The sequence below is a fragment of the Marmota monax genome, unplaced genomic scaffold (assembly GCF_021218885.2).
Source record: "Marmota monax isolate L192 unplaced genomic scaffold, Marmota_monax_Labrador192_F-V1.1 WCK01_AAM20220418_F8-fsc00016, whole genome shotgun sequence".
In the NCBI taxonomy this organism is placed as follows: domain Eukaryota; kingdom Metazoa; phylum Chordata; class Mammalia; order Rodentia; family Sciuridae; genus Marmota; species Marmota monax.
In genome coordinates, this window is record NW_026695209.1 from 24,498,626 (window position 1) to 24,522,241 (window position 23,616).

The 23,616-nt window shown below is 33.7% G+C and overlaps 1 protein-coding gene across 1 annotated transcript in view; it reads left to right on the top strand.

The window, feature by feature from the left end:
- Htr1f (5-hydroxytryptamine receptor 1F) overlaps positions 1-9,424 on the top strand; it is a 145,391-nt gene extending 135,967 nt beyond the window's left edge. Inside the window, exon 4 of the mRNA XM_046430560.2 lies at positions 6,668-9,424. Coding sequence (XP_046286516.1) covers positions 6,710-7,810 — 1,101 coding nt within the window. The 5' untranslated portion in view covers positions 6,668-6,709 and the 3' untranslated portion in view covers positions 7,811-9,424. The remainder of the gene's footprint in view (positions 1-6,667) is intronic.
- Positions 9,425-23,616: the final 14,192 nt, after the last annotated feature.

Consider the following 23,616-nt stretch of genomic DNA (forward strand, 5'->3'; position numbering starts at 1 on the left):
CTTTTCCCAATTTTATTGGGAAGCATTGTATTTGGCCATAGTAACACAGACATATTTATAATTAGCATGGCATTGAAGCATTTCCTTAAACCATGGACAGTTCATTGCATTATTTATTACAGTGGCTTCTAGAGCATTCAACTTAGTTTCAATCCCTGCATCAATATTTATCTGACTATGGAGGAACTTAAAGGAGATTTAAGCCAAATTATTAAGAAAATTTACATGTTGTAAGTTTTAAATATATAGCTACAAAGTCTGTAATTGTAGAAACAATGAATAAAATTAAAGTAGTCACTTCAAGGATCATGAGACCAACAGCTTGCCTAGGTCTGATTAATTGGCATGCACCTGTTTCAAAGCCTGAACATTTACTTCAGCATACCATGGTTCTGAAATGGTAGCTGGCAATAGGACAAAGGAAGGTCAATGAAAGATCAATGTCATTTTCCTCTATTATAATTGATGACATAGTTAGACAAGTTGCATGTTTTATAGGCTACAGGATATTTGTTATTCTTTCTCTAATTCTCACATTTAAAGGCTCAGCACAATGGGTCCACTTTATAGAATTATTCCCTTAACCTCATGTTGCCACCACTCACATCTGTCTGTCCCCTATCATCAGGATATCACACCAGGAAGCAGAGAGAGAGTTCCTCACCAGGGACAAAAGCACACCCCCAGTGACCCACCTCTTCTAGCAACAACCTATCTGCCTATGTTATTAAAGCCTATGGGGTGGAGTGGGGGTTAATACATGCAATAAGTTAAGGCATTCATAACCCAATCATTTCACCTCTAAACTTTCTTATATCATCTCATACATGAGCTTTTGGGGGACATGTTATATCTAAACTGTAACACATGTTTTGATTAATTCTCTCTCCTTGGCATTTCCAGAACATTATGCCTTCATAATGCCCTCATTTCTTTTTATAATTGATTATAATTATGTGTTCAGCTGTTTCATTACCATGTCTATCTTCTTAAAGTCAAGAATGGTGTGTTGTTATTTTGTTGTTGTTGTTGTTGTTTTGTTTTGTTCTTTGGTTTTTTTTGGTGTTAGGTTTTTGTGATGGGGAGGGGGTGATAGATACCTTTTGTAGCTATCAGATCAATCAGAATATAAATGGCACTCAATAAAGAGTTTTTAAGAATAAATGGGGCAGGCTGGGATTGTGGGTCAGTGGTAAAGCCCTTGCCTAGCATGTGTAAAGCACTGGGTTTGATTCTCAGCACCACATACAAATAAATGTATAAAATAATGGTCCATCAACAATTAAAAAATGTATTTAAAAAAAAAAAAGAATAAATGGGAACGATATAACAAGAACAGAAAGGAAGTCTCAAAGTTGAAAAGAGTTTTTAAAAAAATTAGAAAATCCTGAGAATACATTCCTCCTATTACAATCAACACACGTAGACATGGCCACTACCCTAAATATTTATTCTATTGATATTTGCTTCCTTTAAACACATTTCTCACTTTATAACAAAATCTTTATCGAATAGAAAAAATAGTTACTTTATAGACTGCATGACTAGAATAGAGTTGTTAAATAATAAATCTCTTTAGAATAAAATGGTGGTTCAGAGAAGATTTTGTTTCACCAATGATTTATGTTGTTTTTATAGAGAAGTTTATTAAACTTCTATGTCTCTGTTTTCCTATTTATGAAAAGATAGACAATAATTGTACCTACCTCATAGGTAGCATTAAGAAATAAATGGCTTAATACAGTATCTCTGTTAGATAGCTAGTCAGCAATGAATAGTGAGCAGGGAAAAAACAATGAAGCCTGACCCAGAACCACAGGGAGCCTTCTGAAACATTAGCGCCTCAAAGAAGGAGGCTTGGAATGTTAAAACCTCCCCCAACCACTGTTACATTCCCTTGACACTAGAGACTAGATCACACCCTACCAGAGGGCCTAGACTTTCCCTGATCACCAATATCATCACAACCACCAATCACCTGAGTCTCAGAAAGAAAGTTGCTGAGGGATTTTCAATGGATGATAAACCAATTAAAGGGGCAGGAAATCCAGGCAAAAACGGGGAGAACCAAATTCCTCTGTGAGCACCACACCATCTCTTAGAGGCAGTCCATGAGGTTCCTAGCTGTCAGTCAAAAGACAGAAGGTGGGTTGGGTGGGACTCTGGAAACTTTCTGGAGCTCCCAATAAAACTGGAGGGCGAGTTATTTTCTCTGCGAGGATCACCTTCTGCCTTAAGTGTGTCCTTTTTTTCCTTTCCTATTCCACCTAATAAATTCATACCTGTTACTCTGAGAGACATGTATGAAATCTTTCTGGCATTATTGCAAGAATTGGGATATGAAGAGGAACCTTCTCATTGCCTCATTTCACAGAAGGCCCATTCTCTGTAACACCTATAAAAGCAAACTCTCAGAAAAGATGAATATTATTATGAATTTAATTGAAACAGTCAACTTATAGTTTCTCATGAGGTCTTGATGGAACTGAATTTTACTATCTTGCCTCTTTACAATGTTATTATAAAAACCATTTGTATTACACACATACCTGTGCACACATACACCTTATTCACAGTAGAAAAAAAATTATGCCTCTAGAAGCTAATAGTTTAACCTAAGTACAAAATATATGGACATCAAAATCAAACAGATTACTGAATATAAACAAATATTTGTTAAAAAAAAATACGGTGTATAAACAAAATGGAAAATGCACCAAGTGGCTAGACCAGCAAATTGGCAAATATTTATACAGAGTAAAGTCTAGAGAATTTTGCTCTCTGCTGTTATCAGGAAGATTGCATATAACTGCATAGACTACAGCCTTTACACAGAGGAATCTTGACTAATTCCTAGGAAAGACATTTGAAATATAGAATGTTGTCTATGTTCTAAGAGCAGGAGAAGCATGAGTAACACAGTCTGTGTCCTACGATAAAGAGGTGGGCCTAACTCTATGAGGACACACAGTGGGAACTTTAAATATAAAGGAATGGGGCTGGGACTGTGGCTCAGTGGTAGAGCTCTGGCCTTGCACTTGTGAGGCACTGGGTTCCATCCTCAGCACCACATAAAAATAAATAAACAAAATAAAGATATTGTGTCCATGTATAACTAAACACACACACACATATATATATATATATATATATATATATATATATATATATATATATGTTACATTATATATATATAATATAACATATATAAAGGATCATGAAGGAATCTGGTCAAATATCATGTCTGAAGATAGATGTTTTATTAAGTTTCTAACTGTAATAGTAAGGAAAAAAGTCAAATGAAAGTGAAACCCTATTGTGATTGACTACATTTGTTGTCCTATTTTCTTGTTGAATATGACAATTGGAAGATTAATTAGGTTTTAAATGAAATACTGGAAGATTTCTGGTAAACTGCAAAACTATATATGATGCATATGACAAAAATTTTGATTTTTTTTTCCTGGAATTAAGTACCATTTTATCAAGGCTAGTTTAAAGGCTACAATGTGAAACTTAGAAAAATCCATTGAATTATCAAATAACTCAATTTCTAGTTTTAAACTGGTTCAATTTCCCATAGCAGTGATTTTTATTATAGAAACTCACATAACCACTTGCAGTTTCTCTCACTTAATTTGCTTACCAAAATACATTTCAGGGTCATCTCTTATGCCCAAACTGTGTATGAGGCAAATTACTGTTGAAAGTTATTTTTGTTTATAATGTGGAAAATGTCAACTCTTTTAAATCAACTCCCATAACACTAAGTAAACATCATTGCAAATAAATTATCCAATTAAGAAAGTATCCAAGGGGTATAGCTCAGTGATAGAGGTCTTATCTAGCATGTATGAGCACCTGGGTTCAATATCCAGCACTGCAAAAATAAATAAATAAGCAACTATTCTGTTTTTAGATTGAGAAAATAGTGTAAATTTTTTAATTAAAGAATAAAAGAGGATTGGAAGTAAAAATTAATTAATGTACCATGCTTCTAATATATCTTCATTGCTTTGGAGAAAGCATTTCACACATAACCATTATCTCCACAACCCCCTCCAAAGAAAAATGGGTTTCCTGAGAGAATCTACAAAAACTGTGAGGTCTGCTAAGCTCCTTGACCAAAAAGCCCACTTACCGAGGTAAATTAGCATATCTAGCCTTCTTTGGTCATTTTATGAAATTAGGAAAATATCTGAGTGTTTAGTAGTCTTAGTGGATATAAGTACTTAATTTGGTTTAAAATATAAAATAAGATTAGTTGGAGTCAAAGAACCATAGAGTATTACCCCTTATAACAACTACATGTATGACCAAGCATCCTGTTTACAAAGGTGAACTTGCCAGAGAGGAGAGCTCAGAATGGCACTCACCCTGAAATGAAAGTTATTCTTCTTTATAAGTCACCATTGTGGTGACTATGTTACCTTTCTTCTGAAAGAGGACTCTCTACCCACAGCTTACAATCATTGTTTTAGTGTATGTTATTCTTAATTAGAAGTCAGATAATTGACAATTCACAAGGGCCAAATTATAGAACTAGCCTATGTGTCCATCAAAGGATGAATAGAAAAGACAATGTGGTATATATACACAAAGCCATTTTACTCAACCATAAAGAAAAATGAAATTATGTCAAGGAAAATGGATGGAATTTGAGAGCATTATATTAAGGGAATAAACCAAACTCAGAAATCTGTCAATGGTCGTATGTTTTCTCTGATATGTGGAAGCTAGAGAAGAAAAAGAAGATGAAAAGTGGAGGGGGTGAATCACACGAAAAGTAAAGGGAGATCAAGGGACCAAGGGGAGGTATGAGGGGAGAAAAGAAAAAATACTAGGGAACAATATTGACCAAATCATATTGTCATGTTATATGCATGTATGAATGTGTAACAATGAACCCCACTCTTATGCATAATTATAATACATCAATAAATAGTGAAAAAAGAAGAAAAAAATAAAAGCAATTAGAGTACAATCAAATAAGATTAATACACTTTATAAGGTAGTTTTTCCCATTAGTTTTCCTCTCTTTCTTTAGTAATTCTTTAGGAATTACTTAGGAAATTTTGTTATGAAAAGAAAGAAAGTAGAAATCTAAATCTATTCTTTGTTATAATTGTTACTGTACTTTCCTCTTCTTTAAATTGATTTTAAAGTGATAATGTCTCAGTAGTTGAAACTAATAATATCAAATACTTCCTAAGAATATAAGTAATCATTCATGTGATGTGATTAAATATATTATAGACCACATTGGAAGCCCACATACTCACCATTTGACTTGTGTTTAGGTTAAATTTAATTTGCTCTTTCAGATACTTTTTGAAGGCAAGTGCTGCTGCTAAACAAATTGAGTGGCAAAAGAAATTTAAATACCTGCTATCCAGAAAATGGGTGGTTATCTATTGTATGGTTAAGTTGCTACATTACTTATACTATATTATATTATATTACTTATATTATATCTACATTACTAATAACCACATATTTTTAAAGCACAATTAAGGCAACTCTATATAAAGAATGGAGTCTAAAGTCTACATGGAAATATAACTAGTGGTTCTCAAATTAGGGAACCTCAGATCAGCTGAAGACTTATTAAAACACAGATTGTGGGGTCCCACTTCTGGATTTTGTGATTCAGTAAGTCTGGTGTGAGGTCCTAAAATTTACAATTCTAACAAGTTCCTAGGTGATGATGATGCTAGTGGTCCAGGGAGTCATGTTTCTCAGCATAATAAGCATAGTTGTCCTCAACTGCTTAATTTTTTCAGTGCTATGAGTTTCTCTCCACTAAGGGCAGCTACATAGCTTTTCACCAGTACTCTTTCTCACATTCTTGTTTCCAGGAGTTTATCAGTAAATTATGTTAATCTAATTTTTCTTTGGGTGTTTCCCTATTTTTATTGCTGTCATGAATGTTTGACCACATATATCATTGTTATAATGGGCAATGCTCTATGGTTCTTTGACTCCAACTAATCTTATTTTATCTTTTTAAACCAAATTAAGTACTTACATTCACAAAGACTACTAAACACTCTGACATTTTCTTAATTTCATTAAATGACCATAGAATGCTAGATATAATAATTTTTACTTACTTCCCTTTATGTAACTTCTATATCCTGGCATAAAATATATTAAATTTTCCTGTACTCCTATGAGCACAATAATAATGTTCTCAATGTAACTTTGAATTAAGTATAAAATTGTTTATGATTTTGAATACTGCCCTTAATATGATGCTTTCTTATATTACATTACACAGTGCATAAATAGATATTAATTACATGTGCTTTTAAATTTTTTCTGCTATAGACAAAGAGAAAAATGTATGATTACTACAATTTTTTAAAAGCAATTCTATAATGGTAGATGGTTTACTGAGTAATTTGCTAGTTTACTCATAAAACTTTTTTTATGTGAGTCATATTTTGAGAAATGTTTTAAAAGTTACCTATTTGTTATTGTTCTTATTGGATTTGTTTAATTAAATGAAAAAAAATAAAGTTTGCAATCCGAACTCCATTTTTTGAATCCATAGAATATTCTGGGAAAATATACACATATACTTTTTAAAAGGTTACTCTTAAAAGGAAGAGAAAAATTCTCAACGCCTTCTCTGAACTGTTTTTTTTCCCCTCCTTTGTTACAGGTATCCATATTTCAGCTATATTAATCTTTTAAAACAAAAAAAATGGATTTCTTAAATTCATCTGATCAAAACTTGACCTCAGAGGAACTGTTAAACAGAATGCCAGCCAAAATTCTTGTGTCTCTCACTCTCTCCGGGCTGGCACTGATGACAACGACCATCAACTCCCTTGTGATTGCTGCAATTATTGTGACCCGGAAGCTGCACCACCCAGCCAATTACTTAATTTGCTCCCTTGCAGTCACAGATTTCCTTGTAGCTGTCCTGGTGATGCCCTTCAGTATTGTGTATATTGTGAGAGAGAGCTGGATCATGGGACAAGTGGTCTGTGACATTTGGCTGAGTGTCGATATTATCTGTTGTACCTGCTCCATTTTGCATCTCTCAGCTATAGCTTTGGATCGATATCGGGCAATCACTGATGCTGTTGAGTATGCCAGGAAAAGGACTCCCAAGCACGCTGGCATTATGATTACAATAGTTTGGGTTATATCAGTTTTTATCTCCATGCCTCCTCTATTCTGGAGACACCAAGGAACTAGCCGAAATGATGAGTGTGTCATCAAGCATGACCACATTGTTTCCACCATTTACTCAACATTTGGAGCTTTCTACATCCCACTTGTATTGATTTTGATCCTCTACTACAAAATATATAGAGCAGCAAAAACATTATACCACAAGAGACAAGCAAGCAGAATTGCAAAGGAGGATCTGAATGGCCAAGTCCTCTTGGAGAGTGGTGAGAAAAACACTAGACTGGTCTCCACACCCTACATGCTAGAAAAGTCTCTATCTGATCCATCAACAGACTTTGACAAAATTCATAGCACAGTGAAAAGTTCCAGGTGTGAGTTGAAGCATGAGAAATCTTGGAGAAGGCAAAAGATCTCAGGGACAAGAGAACGCAAAGCAGCCACCACCCTGGGATTAATCTTGGGTGCATTTGTGATATGTTGGCTTCCTTTTTTTGTAAAAGAATTGGTTGTTAATGTTTGTGAAAAATGTAAAATTTCTGAAGAAATGTCCAATTTTTTGGCATGGCTTGGTTATCTCAATTCCCTTATAAATCCACTGATTTATACAATCTTTAATGAAGACTTTAAGAAAGCATTCCAAAAACTTATGCGCTGCCGATGTTAGTTTAAACAAAGTTTATCATTTTAGGGTAGAGTTTTTTTTATTTTGCAGTAGAGTAACTAAATGAATGTTAAATAATATACCATTAAAAACTTTTAGAGGAAATATTAAAACTGCTAAAAGGATAGAATTTATATTTCATTAGAACCATTAATAGAAAGTGTATTGATTTGATCATTCCAATCAAAATTAGAAAATAATTTACACAGGTTATAAATAATATTTTGCCTATTCAATGTATCTAAAATGCTAACTGGAAAAAATATGAGTATATTATATTAATGACAATAATTTTCCAAGTTTATATCTTAAACAAGTATAGAAGAATTTTCAGTAAACAACATACTTCCATCCATAATTTCTATATACTCCTATTGTTTTATTATGTAATCCTTTATTTTACAGAAAAGATATAATTTTACAATGCACACATTTCTCCTTCTTAACCATTTTTGGCCCTTTTCCACCTTACCCTGAGCATAACAATTTACTTAGTATGAATAAGGATCAATACTGTCTTTTTATTTTGGTGGTAAAGAGTAATCATAAAGTGAATTAAGTATGGCAAAATAATTCTGAATAATGAATGAGTACATTTTAAATTGTCTGTTTGGTATAAGTTTCTAGAAGAATATTATCATAACCATGTAGTATCAACATTTGAAATCAAATCCTCACCCAAGGAGTGGGAGGAAATTATAATTTCCCCTTGTTTATTTTAGAAGCAGATTTAAGGCACTAAAAATTCTAGGTTTTTCACCATACTTATTATATTTCCAATCTCTTATTTAAAACAGAAAATGCATTTCACTTCTATTAATGTTAATTATCTCAGTTACTAACTAAATCTGTCACTTTATACTTCATCTCCATACCTTTGATTTAAACATCATTTTCTTTTTATGAGAAAGAGTGTAATAGGAACTCTTACAACTTTCCTTTTAATTAAACCACCTCTAGTTTTCTGGTTGGTGGAAACAAATCATCTTTGAGAAGGCTCATCATAAACCAAGACTATTTATAAAACAACATATACCTTTATTTTTGAATCACAATTTTGTACTTAAAAATATACTTTGCTGGGGGAGGTGATTAAGAGAGTGTTACATCATTTTTAAATATATCTATGATACATTACTCCTAATATAATACATATTTACAGTTTCCATTTTATATAAGACACTGAGATATGTATTAAATAGAAGATACAGGAAAAAATAAAATACAGTTTCTTCTCTTCATATATGCTCATAGTCAAAAAGAAAAAACAATACAATGAAAACTATGATAGAAAAGAACAAACAAGGATTTGGCAAGAAAGTTATTTACATAGTTTTGATGATACAGAGAAAAAATTGATCACATTTGGTTGAGAAAAGAATGGGAAATTTTCATAAAGAATGGATCTAAAAGTGGTGTCAGATAACACTAGGGTTTAGGCAAGAGAAATGGAAAAGTGCTCTCCAAGTGGAGGCCATATCAGAGCTCAGGCTGTGTCATGCAAGTGTTCATGGGGCATATTCATGAAGTAACAATTAGTTTGACAGATATTTAGAGCAAAGGAGATTAAAGGAAACATTGGGCATTGTTAGTGACTGCCTTTCCACATTAAAGAAGAAGAAGAAGAAGAAGAAGAAGAAGGAGGAGGAGGAGGAGGAGGAGGAGGAGGAGGAGGAGGAGGAGGAGGAGGAGGAGGACAAGAAGTCTACTATCAATTTATGAATTTATTGTGGTCATTGAGTGTTCACTGGTACTTTTTAGCAGAAGTATTACAGTTTAGAACAAAAAGATGAAAGAAAAATTTGATTGGGTTTGAGCTACTGGATATAATGGCTTTTTGTTAGAAAGCAAACTGATAATCCAGGCAAGAGATGATGAAGTTCTGAACTCAGTTCTGGCAATGGAAATCAAAAGGAAGAGACAAGTGAGAGAGGTCTATAGGTTGAGTCTACAGGTTATAGCAAACGCTTTAATAAGATGATGAAGCAATATAAGTTGGTGAGATAAAGTTGTCATTAACTGAATAAGAAACTCAACAGAAAGGACCTATTGATGAAATGATGATTTCTCTTGGGGATATGTTAACTACATAAAGACATATCAGAGCTCCTGGGCATTGCTATCCACTTCTGGCCCAAGCAAAAATGACAGATGAGTTTTCTCTCTCTGACCACAAAACAACAGATATATCAGGCTTTGGGCCATGTATTTTGTCCTCACTGTGCTTTCTTAAAGGATCCATATGCTTTGTTCAAGTTCAAAGCCCGGGGTAGTTCTCATTCTCTTAACATCTCTTTCCCGTCCTCATGTACCAATTTTGATTCTGTGATTGATTCATTCAAAGAACTTGAAAAAGCTAAAATGATCTGTTAATTTATTTTCACTCATCTCTTACACACATACACAAACACACACGTGAATTCGTGTGTGTATGCGTGTGTGTGTGTGTGTGTGTGTGTGTGTAAAAGATGGGGAATTCTAAGAGACACAAACCATCAACCCAAAAGAACAGGTGAGGGCCACAGAATATAGATACTGCCTTTTGATTTGAGTTGTATGAAAGCTCTAATCCAGAAAGATTATGCCACAAGTGACAGGGAAATCTAATATTCCTTTGGAGTTCAGCAAAGAATCAAGTTTACTATTTCTCTCAGTGTGTTTCCATTTTTTTAGTTTGAAGGAGCCACAGCACATTGCAGTAATTCTCACTTCATCTATGTGTTTTCCCCATAAGCTGAGGGTCCATACTGATGCTGCCATCCCTCATGAACAAATATGAGTAATGTCTCTTTAATATCTTTAAATGGTAAGGAATGAAGGAGCTAATAATCTGCAATTTTCACTTTATTTGAAATTTATCCCAAAACACATTTACTTAACATGATATATTTCCCAGAATATATACAATTTAGTCTCTCAATGAACTATTTTACAAGTTACTAAAAGCTCATGATTTTTACAAATAAAAAATCTATAATAAATAAGATAATATAGCAATTCATATATTTAGCTAATAAAGCAGAGCAAGAAAATATAAATATCATAGAAAGTGATTAAGTAGGAGAAATAAAACTATACTTCCTGATAGAAAATTTATATAGCAATACCAAAAAATTAAGTGAAGAATTTATGTTTGATATCCTCCTCTGTATCTTTTCAAATGATGGATGTGTGAAAATCAAAGAAAGTCAAAAAAGAAGTCAAACAAATGGATACTAAATTCAGTAAAGCAGACTATCTTTAAACATAACTATGCACGAATTTTGCTTGAAAATCCACTTCTGCTGTGAACAGTGCCCAGGCTTATTTTCTTTTTGTTAATAGTTTTTTGTTTGTTTGTTTTGATTTACAACAGGCCCATAGCACAAACAGCTTTATCCAGGTAGTAGCATTTGATGAGTTGATCCCTAAGTAAGACCAATTTTATTTTTGAATTCCCAAAACCAATCTTCCTTTTCCTTTTCTGGTTTGTGATTCCCCAGCTATCTATGTTATCTATGTTATGTCAGTTGAATCGATTACAGACTACTTCCCTTAGTAAAGCACAATCCCCGTACTCTTAGGTTCAGTTTTAATCTTGTTCCTCTTACCCAAGTTTTTTTTTTTTTAATCAAAAACAATAAAGAATTAACTGGAAGCCAATCACTAGAAAATATGTTGATTTGCTCCACAAAATATCATGAAACAGGAAATAATTATGCAGTTTTTGCTAAAAGGCATTCCTCTATTTCAAGGAAGAACCGTTTTCTTGTGAATAAAAAAACAAAACTACTTTTGACTTATAGGTCAGAAAATCAAATTTATTGTATTTCAACAGAAAGAAAATATGAATAATTTTTTCCTTAATATATTCCAAAGTCCTTAAAAATAATTCTGCTTAATTCAAAATGTGTCCATATTAATTTGCTTCAGACATGTGTTTCTAATATCTTCCTAATAACTAAGGTGATTAAATGTAGACTCTTATTTTGCCAAAAATTATTTTTAAAAGCAAATTAGTATTTTTATCATAAATAAAATAAATATTTTCTTGTGACATTGTGATACTTTTTCTTGGTCTTTTCACTCAGTACACTTTCCCTCATTTTTTAAAATGAGGAAAATATTGCTGAAAAATATTTTCCAACATTATAATAAATTTGGTTGTTAATATAGAACATCTCTACAAAATGTGGTAGTATTTAAATTCCACCTAAGAAAAACAGATTTTTTTAAGAATTTATCATCTGGTCAAAAATAATGAAGTTCTGTTTAAATAATATTAAAGTCTAATATTATCTTTATTAAGAATAACAACAAATCATGTCCAAGCAGTCTTTCATTAGAGCTTGTGTTAGATGCAATTCCAGCTTTTCTCATAGAAGGTTTCTACCTCTGCAAAGACACTAAAATAATATTATTCATTTATGTGGACCCAGCAAAGCTTGACATGTCTTTCTTCCTATGCTTTTCAATATCTTTTCATTAAGTTACAATAGTATTCCTAAACATAATTATATAATATAATTATGTGATAGTAATGATGTACACAATGTAAGTATAACTTTTAGGTGTGAATATACTAAGCTGGGTCATTTTGTGTGCCATTTTGCAATGCAAACTGACATTAAGAAACACTGATTTGAGAAATGCAAATCAAAACCACCCTAAGATACCATCTCACTCCAGTAAGATTGGCAGCCATTATGAAGTCAAACAACAACAAGTGCTGGCGAGGATGTGGGGAAAAGGGTACACTTGTACATTGCTGGTGGGACTGCAAATTGGTGCAGCCAATTTGGAAAGCAGTATGGAGATTTCTTGGAAAGCTGGGAATGGAGCCACCATTTGACCCAGCTATTCCCCTTCTCGGTCTATTCCCTAAAGACCTAAAAAGAGCATGCTACAGGGACACTGCTACATCGATGTTCATAGCAGCACAATTCACAATAGCTAGACTGTGGAACCAACCTAGATGCCCTTCAATGGATGAATGGATAAAAAAAATGTGGCATTTATACACAATGGAGTATTACTCTGCATTAAAAAATGACAAAATCATAGAATTTGCAGGGAAATGGATGGCATTAGAGCAGATTATGCTAAGTGAAGCTAGCCAATCCCTAAAAAACAAATGCCAAATGTCTTCTTTGATATAAGGAGAGTAACTAAGAACAGAGTAGGGTCGAAGAGCATGAGAAGAAGATTAACATTAAACAGGGATGAGAGGTGGGAGGGAAAGGGAGAGAGAAGGGAAAATGCATGGAAATGGAAGGAGACCCTCAGAGTTATACAAAAGTACATACAAGAGGAAGTGAGGGGAAGGGGAAAAATAATATAAGGGGGACAAACAAATGTCAGTAGAGGGAGCAGAGAGAGAAGAGGGGAGGGGAGGGGAGGGGAGGGGAGGGGAGGGGGGATAGTAGAGGATAGGAAAGGCGCAGAATACAACAGACACTAGTATGGCAATATGTAAATCAATGGATGTGTAACTGATGTGATTCTGCAATCTGTATATGGGGTAAAAATGGGAGCTCATAACCCACTTGAATCAAATTGTGAAATATGATATATCAAGAACTATGTAATGTTTTGAACAGCCAACAATAAAAAATTAAAAAAAAAAAAAAAAAAAAGAAACACTGATTTGGGGCCTAGCATAAGTGGCACACGCCTGTAATCCCAGCCACTTGGGAGTCCGAGGCAGGAGGATCACAAGTTCAAAGCCATCAATTTAGCAAGGCACTAAGCAACTCAGCGAGACCCTGTCTATAAATAATATATAAAAAAGGGGTTGGGGATGTGGCTCAGTGGTTAAGCACCCTGGGTTCAATCCCTAGTACCAAAAAAAATAAAGAAAGAAACACTGAATTGAGGGGGGAAAAATCAATCTTAACATAGCACACTATGGAGCTTGAAGATGAAATGGGAAGTTGAAGTAGAGTACTTCAAATTTCGGATTTTAGAAATTGTGTCTGTGAGTTCAAAATGGAGCTCAAGAATCTGGGTCTTTAGCAAGAATCTTAGATTATTCCAATGAAAGTGGAGTCTAGAGATTTTATTTTTTGAGCCCACAGCTTTAAAGCTCCTTGCTAGTTAAGTGTTTTGTGGGACCATAGATATGATAAGTAAAAATGAAATTTCCCCACCATTTTACTGACTCAAAATCCCAGAAAACAACTTTGCTACTACATGAAAAGTACCTAATGCAAAACTGTATAGAAGCAGAAGTCAAAATCATATCAGTGTTGCTGAGAGGATTATAAAGCATTGGGTTAAAAACAACTATTATAATTTATTCTCAATCAGAATACTGTTAAAATTTTCTAAAGCAAGAAAGTTATTCATTACATATGAAGCAACTGTTTAAAGGAATAAATAATTCTCTACATTTGAAATTAGAAAAGACTCACTATGAATCCTGATTCTTTTGCTCATCATTAACCTGATACTCAGCAAGTTTGGTTTTATACTGTTTTCCCTCAGACTACAGTTGAAAGACCCAGGAGACTGAGTGAAATTAAATACTCTTTAAAAACGGTGAAGGACAAAAAAAGGAAATTACCATTATCATCATCATTATTCTCTGTAGTAAGTCTAGAATGAGTTAGTAAACATTTATGTGGAACACAGCTCCGCATTGTGTGCTGCTTTCTGACTCAAGAGAGAATCAAATAAGTAGTTGGTGGCTTCCTCCTGTAGAGCAGTACAGCCCAATCTGAGCCATGGAAATGCCACCCTGAGGGGACCCACTAGTCTTTTCTCTTGCTCCATTCTACCATTCCCATTCCTAAAAGCCTGCCTGTTTACCTCTGTAGGAAAATACAATGCGATCTGTCTTCCCTATTAAAATTATAACTACAGTTATTCTAGCATCAATTTCTTCTAGTGATGAATTTGGAGATGATTTCTCAAATGTTCCAGGATTAATGTTTTATTTTAATCCAGTAAACAATAAAGGGGAAATTTTTAGTTAAAATGAGAATTCTAAGTTAATGAAAATAAGAATACAGGCTTGATTTTTAAGCTCTATTAAATTTAAGAAAAAACACTACTAGTTTTTATGAGAATATTGACATTTGAAGGAAATAGTGATGGCTCCGTGTTGCTTGTTACTTTACATCCAGATTTTCTTGCTTGACTTTTAGGGTCATAGAGTTAATAACAAAAAGATATCACTCTCTGAGAAATCGTATTTCCCACTATCCTCCTTGACCCTAACAAATATTATCTTCTCCAATTTGGTCCCTTTCTTCATTATTCTTGTAATGTGTCTTTCTCCTTCTTGTCACCATCAGTTTTCCAGTTTTGTTTTGTTTTTCCTTCTACTTGAAATGCCTCCCACCACCTTGATATTAAATAATTTATCCTTCAGATTAAATTTTACTTCCTCCTTTAAACGGAATTTCTATTGTGCTTAAATTCACACAATATCATCTCCAATAATTCTTATTTTAACTATCCCTGCTTTCTTTACGAGTGTTTGCTTTTTATTCCCAATAAAAAGTATTGTAAGTTACTTAAGAGACATGTGCTTATGTCTCTAAATATCTTTTTCATACCTTTCCAAAAAAAAATTTTTTTTGTAATGGGTATTGAATCCAGGGGTAAATTACCACTGAGTATATTCCCAATTCTTTCTGCATTTATTTTGAGACAGGGTCTTACTAAGTAGCTAAGGGTCTCCCCTAAGTTGCTGAGGCCGGCCTCAAACTTCAAATCCTCTTTCCTCAGTCTCCTGAGTAGCTGGAATTATAGATGTAGGCTACAGTGTCCAGCTTCCCAATAGTTTGGAATATGATCTTCTATCCTACGTGAGCTTGGTCCATTTCACTGTGTTCTAGTAACTAAAATATAGTGAAACAGCTGGTTTATCCTTACCCCATTTTTTAAACATACCTTCTTCTTTAATATTTATTTTTTAGTTGTAGTTGGACACAATATCTTTATTTTATTTATTTATTTATTTATTTTTATGTGGTGCTGAGGATAGAACCCAGGACCACGAATGTGCTAGGCAAACTCTTTACCTCTAAGCCACTACCCCAGCCCCTTTACCCCTATTTTTAATAAAAATAAACACAAGTGTGTTATTAGAAAAACTGCTAAAACAGAAAAGCAATCTCTATTTTTCAGTGATTAGAAAATATCTTACTGAAAATGAAATAAATGAAAGTCATAGAACACTAATTTTCCAAATACATTTATTTGTAATGATAAATTTTAATAAGTAACTTATTATTCATTTTATTATTCATCATTAATTATATGTACAATATATAAAATGCTTTCAATTGCCTATTCCTTGAAGTAGAAAATGCAAAATGTTCTTCAGTTCAAAAGGAACAGTTCTTACTTCTTGAGTTATTCTAGAACTCCATATGTTCAAGAGCTGGAGAAGCAACATTTCTTATCAATCTCCCTTAGATCAAGCATCTTAAGAGAGAAAAAAATAATTCATTTCCATACCCACTTCACCCTTGTATATGATTATGGTACAAGTATTATCTGACTGAGCAAACACAGAAATGTCAAGTCTTTTAAAACTGTCCAACTCTACAGCAAATAACTGAGAATTAGTCCAACCTTTGGAATCACATAATAATTGACTACCAAATTGTATCTCTCTCTTGTTCTCCAAAAAGGTGGTCATAGTTTTCCCTTCATCCAAAACCTCAGGTTTTAACTATATACTTCTAAAAAGAAAGAATAAGAGGAGAATTTCAAGTTCATAATCTCTTGCGTTTCTATTATACATGGTGTTTCAAAATATGAAACTGAACTCAATAATGATATTTTGTTAAGCTTGGTTTTCTTTTCTACTATATCTTCCTATCAATCTAAATGTTGAAATACTATCTATTGTAGTTGGCATATTTATATCAAAATAACTCCAATTATAAATGCATGCACATATTGGGAATCTTCTGTCCTTTTCCTTATTCTTGTTAGTATATCATATGAAAAACATTTGAAGTTTGAAGTTTGGGGTTAGTTAGTAGACTTCCCTTATTTATATTCTCCATTGAATAATGTCTCAAATAAAGTTATATGTATTTGCCCTTAACCTGAGCCAGTGCATTTTATTTCTGAAAATCTTCCCACTGATGAAAAATAATATCTATAAGTTGTTACCTTAGCATTAAAAACACATGAAAAGCCAGTTAGATTTATTTTAACAATTTTAATATCAATTGCCCAAACTATAGAAAATGTTCAAACAAGAATTTTAATAGCCTATGAAATGTAGAAATATACTCAATTTGTTGCTGTTAAGAAGGTGATAAAACTAAATGTATGCTGGAATTGAATGTTGCTTAACCCCAAAGCATTAAAATGTGAAATAAACCATATTCTTCAAATAATGAGTGTTCACTTCAACTTAACTTAATGATTTCAAAATATCCTATAACATTCTATTAAGAAAACTACAAAGAAAGAATAAGAATGTGGAGCCAACATGGATTTTAAGTGTCCAAGAGTTTCTCCATAGTGTTTTTGGCAGCTTGAGCTTTAGAGTCAATGTCCCTCATTTTGGTTATGAGACCTATGATCACTTCCCTTCTGGTTCTTCATCTAACTTCACAAAAATCAGATCGTTGACATTCTGATTTTTAAAAACTCAATGCAGAACAATTCATTCTGTCTTCCTGAACTAAATAAATACAATAGATTAGTAAAATAAAGTAGTAAATGTAGTTACCAAATACTATTACTAAATAATATCAGAGTACCAATGTATTTTATTCTAATTCCCCTCCTCCTCCTCCTCCTCTTCTTCTTCCAGTCCTTCTCCTTCTAATTGAAAGGAGTAGAATTTATTGGTGTGTGAAGAATAAAGACAGAACTCTTGCAGGGATAATAAGAGGGAACCTGGTTGGGGTTGCCCTGACTCCCAATCTTAACTCTCCAATTTTGAATGTAATTACGCTGAATTGTGTATTAAATTTATAAAAACAGTTTCTTTCAACTTTTTCCTCCCAAAATAAATCTTGACAGACAAGGAAAGAATTGGCATTTAAGAGGATGCAAAAAAAGGTCATACATGCTGGTTAAATAAATAATATGTTTGCATATATCCCATGGAAAAAGTAATATGTTCATTAATTATTCAGAAAACTATGTTAAGGGGAAAATAGGACAAACAAACAGTTGCACCTATTCCCAAATATTTATGAACGGTCATCTTACTTCCTGGAGAAAAAGAGGGGTGTTTGGTTTTGTTTTTTGTTTCCCCCTTTCACCTCCCCTTTCGTCCTTCCCTTTCCCTCTCATTCTGCTTTTGATTCTGCTATCATGTTAATACATGCAGCTGTGATTTAGAATACTGCAGCTTTAGAGAGCATCAGCAACTTGATCACTCAGGTATGCAATGAAATCAGGAGCCAAAAGCCTAATTAGCTCTTCAGACATAAACTCACCATCACATCTGGCCCCTGGTTCTCGCATTGAGCGGTGATAGCGTTGGTGTTAGGTTTTTTACAAACTCATTTGCTCTTCACTCACGATTTTATGCCTTTGCAGTTTTTGAAAAATTTAAACAAACACAATTTTTATTTTTTCAGTCTTGTAGTTTCTGTATTTGAAGACATTTGACGTTAGCATTGTTTACACTTGGTCTCATTCCTGGCACCTTATTTCCACATGTGTATGTTGATTTTCTTCTCTACTCTGAGCTTCTCCTTTTCTTTTGAACTTTGTAGAAATTCCCTCATGGAGGATGGGCATTTGCTTCTGTCCAGTGACTGGGCATTATCAGTGCTGCATCAATTTAAACTAAATCATTGACTTGAGTTTCTTTATATATCTGTGTTTAATCCACCACATAGTGTGAATTCAGCTTACAAACTCAAATGACAGCCAGATTCTGGTTATAAATCTTCAGGATAAATTCTTTCCACCTCCAATCAAAATCAAAGTTCAGTGCTCAAATTTCAGGATGGTAAATTTTCTTTTTTTCTCAACTCCAGATTAGTATCTGGGTTCATTTTTAATGGAGTTTGTGTCTCATCCTTGGAACTTTAACAACTAATGTTTTAGGTCATCTGAGCTGAGCTAATGCATTAAGGCCAGAGGACAACATCAGTGTTTCTCTCCCAGTCTTCCTGACTTAACTTTGTTAGCTTATTTGGGGTCCAAGTAGTACAGTATTTTTATTTGGCCAGCATTTTCATGCATTTAGTATTTTTACTCAACAGTTTTATTTATTTGCAGCAAAGAATCTGTTTAGGTACTTAGTTTGCCATATGAGCAGTAATAGAAGTAAAATTTCTCAAGTTTGTTTTTTCTTGAGCATTCATTACAAGTATCTCAAGTTTTACTCTATTATAATTTATCCCTTGTTTCTGATATTATAATTTCTTTATTATATCTATAATTATGTGTTGGTTCTCAGATTATTTTCTGATTTCTGAAAACTTCTTTTAACCTGTAAATTTTAATCCTCTTCTTTTTAGCTTTTTTATTGAGTTATTTTATTTATTGCATTATTACTACCATAAAATATTCATCTGCTTCTGTGGTTTGCATTATGCTTACTTCTAGTTTTTTGTATATTATGAATGTCAAGTTTTCTTGGTTCTTTCCTTCCATTCTAGCTTCTCTCTTTTTTCCTTCTTCCCAATCTTCTTTCCTTTCTTCCATCATTCTTTTTTCCATCCTTCTTTTCTCCCTCTGTTTCTTCTATCTTTACTAAAGTTTCATAGTTGCCATATCATTTATTTTTACCTTGATCACATATATCATCAGGTATTACTTCCCAATTAAAGGTGGCATATAAATTTTCCTTATGTCACTTCCCATCTTATCCATAACCAGCTGGTTTTCCCTTCAAGAGGATGGCAAGGTTGGAGCCCTGTTGTGGAGGAGTGTTAGTTACCCTTGCTGAAGAGTTGTTTTCTAAGATCCATTTATAAGATTGGATTGGTGTCATTAAATTGCTGCACAGTTCTTTTAAAGAAAGTAAGCTTATTGGCCTTTCTTTTCTTTGATGAATTTCCAAGAGTACAAATGGAGTTGTATTTTGGGGGGTTTCTCCTTCATTTTTCTGGGCTACCTACTTAATTCCTCAGTTTACAAAATGCCAAATTAGATATTTATGAGAATTTTTAGGACACTCTAGATTCATTTCCCCAATAATTTTATTCTGAAAGGTGAAGGCTTAAAAATTATAATACACCATGACAGTATTTTCTGTTTCTTTCACGGCCCCATTTCTTTTTACTTATTGTATTAGTTTTTAACTTTTTATTTGTTTTGTTGCTGCTGTAAGTTTTCTCTTCTCTCTTATTTTGTTAAATTTTTGTAATTATTTATCTAATCATCTCCCTAGATATTGGGGAGTCCTGTTTCATTTCACTGTTATTACTAAATTAAAATTTGCTTTTAAAAACTATTCTACAGAGCTGGAGATTTGGCTCAGTTGGTAGAGTGCTTGCTTCACATGTACAAGGTCCTAGGTTCAATCATCAGGATCACAAAAAAGAAAACAAAAATCCTGCAATAAAAATAATTATTCTTTTTATGAACAGCTTCATTTTAGATAATTAGTCTTATGGAAAATGCATATGATAACAGTAATTATCCTATTAAATTATCACCATCCATGGAAGAAGACACACTCAGAATGAAATATAAGAAATTTTTTTTTGTTGGGCTGATACAATAGCCATGAGGCAAGCTAGAATGCTCAGTATCCAGAGTCAGTTAGCAGGTCCTCATTGTCTGGAAGAAAGCTCTAGAAGTTCCAGAGGAATAAAAGTTACCAAAAGTACATTTTACTACTTTTTCCCACCGACAGCCAGTCTAGCACTTATTTTCATTTTTATAAAGTATCTGCAAAAATCTTACTTATAGCAAGAAAAGCTTTCACTGTTGATTTTAGGTAGTTGAACATTAATGCTTTGATGTTTAAACATTTTAAAATATAGGGATTTGCGCCGCTATTTGCTGCCCTCTGCTGGCAAATCTAAAACTCACAGAAAATAATGGAGTTTTGGGGTCTGGCGGGGGACCCCTTACCCAGTTATGTATTTTATGTATTGTTTGACAAGGATACACTCTAAGAAGTGGGAAATTTCATCACTGTGAAAACATCTAAATGTACTTACACCTAGATGGAATAGCCTGCTACACACCTAGGCTGTATGCTATAACCTATCGCTTTTAGTTTACAAACCTATACAGTTTGTTACTATACTGAATACTGTAGGCAACTGTAACCCAATGTAAGAATTTGTCTATATAAATGTACCTTAACATAACAGGTACAATAAAAATACAGTACAAAAGATAAAAACTGGTATTCTGGTACAGGACACCACCATGAATGGTACTTACAGAACTGGAACTTGCTCTGGGTGAGTCAGTGAGTGAATGGAGAGTAAACATGACATTAGTGTGCACTAGTATCAAATTAGGCATTATTTTTCTTTCTTTGGTAATAATTAGCCTTAGCTTACTATAACTTTTTACTTCATAAATTCTTGAAATTTTAACTTTTTGATTCTTTCATAATAACACAACTTTAAAAACACATTGCATACCTATACAAAAATATTCTTTCTTTATATCCTTGTTCTTTAAATTTTTTCTATTTATTTATTTATGTATTTATTTTACTTTTTAGACTCTTTTGTTAAAAACTAAAACAAACACATGCACTAGAGTCAGGATCATCAATATCACTGTCTTTAACTTCCACCTCCACTTTCACCTCCACCTTTTGTCTGCCTGGAAGGTCTTCAGGAGCATAAAGTGTCTAGGGCTATGATCACCTCTGGTAGCAAAGTCTTCTTCTGGAACACCTGCTGAAGGACCTGCCTGAGGCTCTTCTTGAAGAGATGTCATTTTTTTTTCCAGAAATGAATCTATGGTGGTTTACTTGGTTTATTTCTTTTGATTGTTTTTGTTCTGTTTCCTCATAAATTTGCTTATAAGCAGATATTACATCATGAACATTCCTCTTTATTAATGAAAACCTTTCTGTGTAGGCGTCCATGTTTTTGAAAATTTTAAGGAGAATTTGAAAGTCTGCAAAAGTTTCTTCTACCTTTCATGGTGTTTTTTTTTTTTTTCTCTTGCAGTTTTTATTTTCTTGTTTGTTTTTGGTCTTTTCTTCAGCTGTGTATTCACCAGGCAATAGGAATTTTTCAACTCTATAATAATCTTACGGGACTACCGCCATATAGGCACTTCATCAATGACAGAAACATCATTATGTGGCACGTGATTATTTTCTAATGCAGATGTACATTAGCAACCCTGAAACAAGAATGCTTATGAAACTGCAAACTTTTATTTCTGTTGTATAGATGCCAGGCAACTAGGAACTATTACATTTTGGATGGCTAAGAACAAGGTGCTTGAGATAAAAGTTATTTGTTGTTTTTCTTTCTTTGTACTGATGACTGAATCCAGGGATGTTTTCCTACTGAGCGACATACCAGTCATTTTTATTTTGAGACAGGGTCTTGATAAGTTGCTGAGTGTCTCACTAAATTGCTTGGAATGGCCTCAAACTTTCAATCATCCTACCTCATCCTCCCAAATCACTAGGATTACAGGCATATGCCACCACACCCAACTCTTGATTTGGTTTTGATTGTCAAATAGCAGCATAGTTGAATACATAGGCCAATATGCAATACTTAATTTGGTCCCCCACCCCCACCCCACCCAGCATCTTCTTTCCTTTAGTTGTTTCTCCCTCATTCAAGGAAACTTCCCTGGAATAAATGCAAATATTAGCCTTCAAGTTCAGAAAACTTAATGCAAAGTAACCTAGAAGAAATTTAAAGAAATATTTACTTTTCTCATTCAAGCTCTCCAACAGAAAAGGTGTCAAGTATGGGGGTAGATGATAGTGATATTGCCAGTTACTGGTTACCTTGATGAGTCCTGCTTCCTCAAATGTTGAAGTATAACACCAGAGAAGCACACTGAGGCAAGCATAGAGTAGACAGTAAGCAGCTTTATTAAAGAGTAGTAAAACAGACTTCTCCAGGGTGGAAGAAGGGGACCCAGAGGCAGAATCCATGGGATGAAGAAGTCCTGTCTCTTTTATACATCTAAAGTTTCACTTGTTCTCCTGTATTCTTCTCCCTTATCTTGTTCATTTCTCTGCATTCTGCAGAGTGACTGGGGATGTTAGTGGAATGGCCAGGTATTGATTAGCAGCTCCCTGTCTCCTCAGGAGTTGCTTCATTAATAACCTTTTGGGAAGGGGGAGTATCAAAGAGCTCTGGAGATAAGAACATTCCAGTTTCCCAGGGAGAGTTTCCAACTTCCTGGACTCAAATCAGACTCCATTTTCTCCATCAGACCCAATTTACCTAGCTACACTAGCTACCTGTCTTTAAATCTGGCTTTAATAGAAAACTCCAGAGATGATGAAAGTGAAAAGTTTCTAAGCCTACCTTTCTTTTGAGATCCTGACCAGCTGAAATTTTTCTATTCCACAGTATGTTCTAATCCAAAGTAATACCATGATAATATTTTCTATACAGCTGCACAGAATATAGAGGCAGAAAAAAATCTGATGCAGTTACGGTGAATATCCTATGGCCTGTGATGGCACTGGAGTTATTCCCAAAGATCCCAGATAGGATATGGAAGCCTGAGATCAAGTGCAAAAATGAGACTGAGAAAGAGTGCAAGTACACCACTACCCTCCCAGGGCCATTTGGGATGGATGTAAGGAGAAGTCACCACAACAAATTGCATCTTGGTTGTACCTGATGTATTTCCATCTTGGCTGATACTGATGTCAGCATAGGAAGAGTACTCATGGATACCATATAATTTGAATTACATTTCAAAAATTCCAGCAT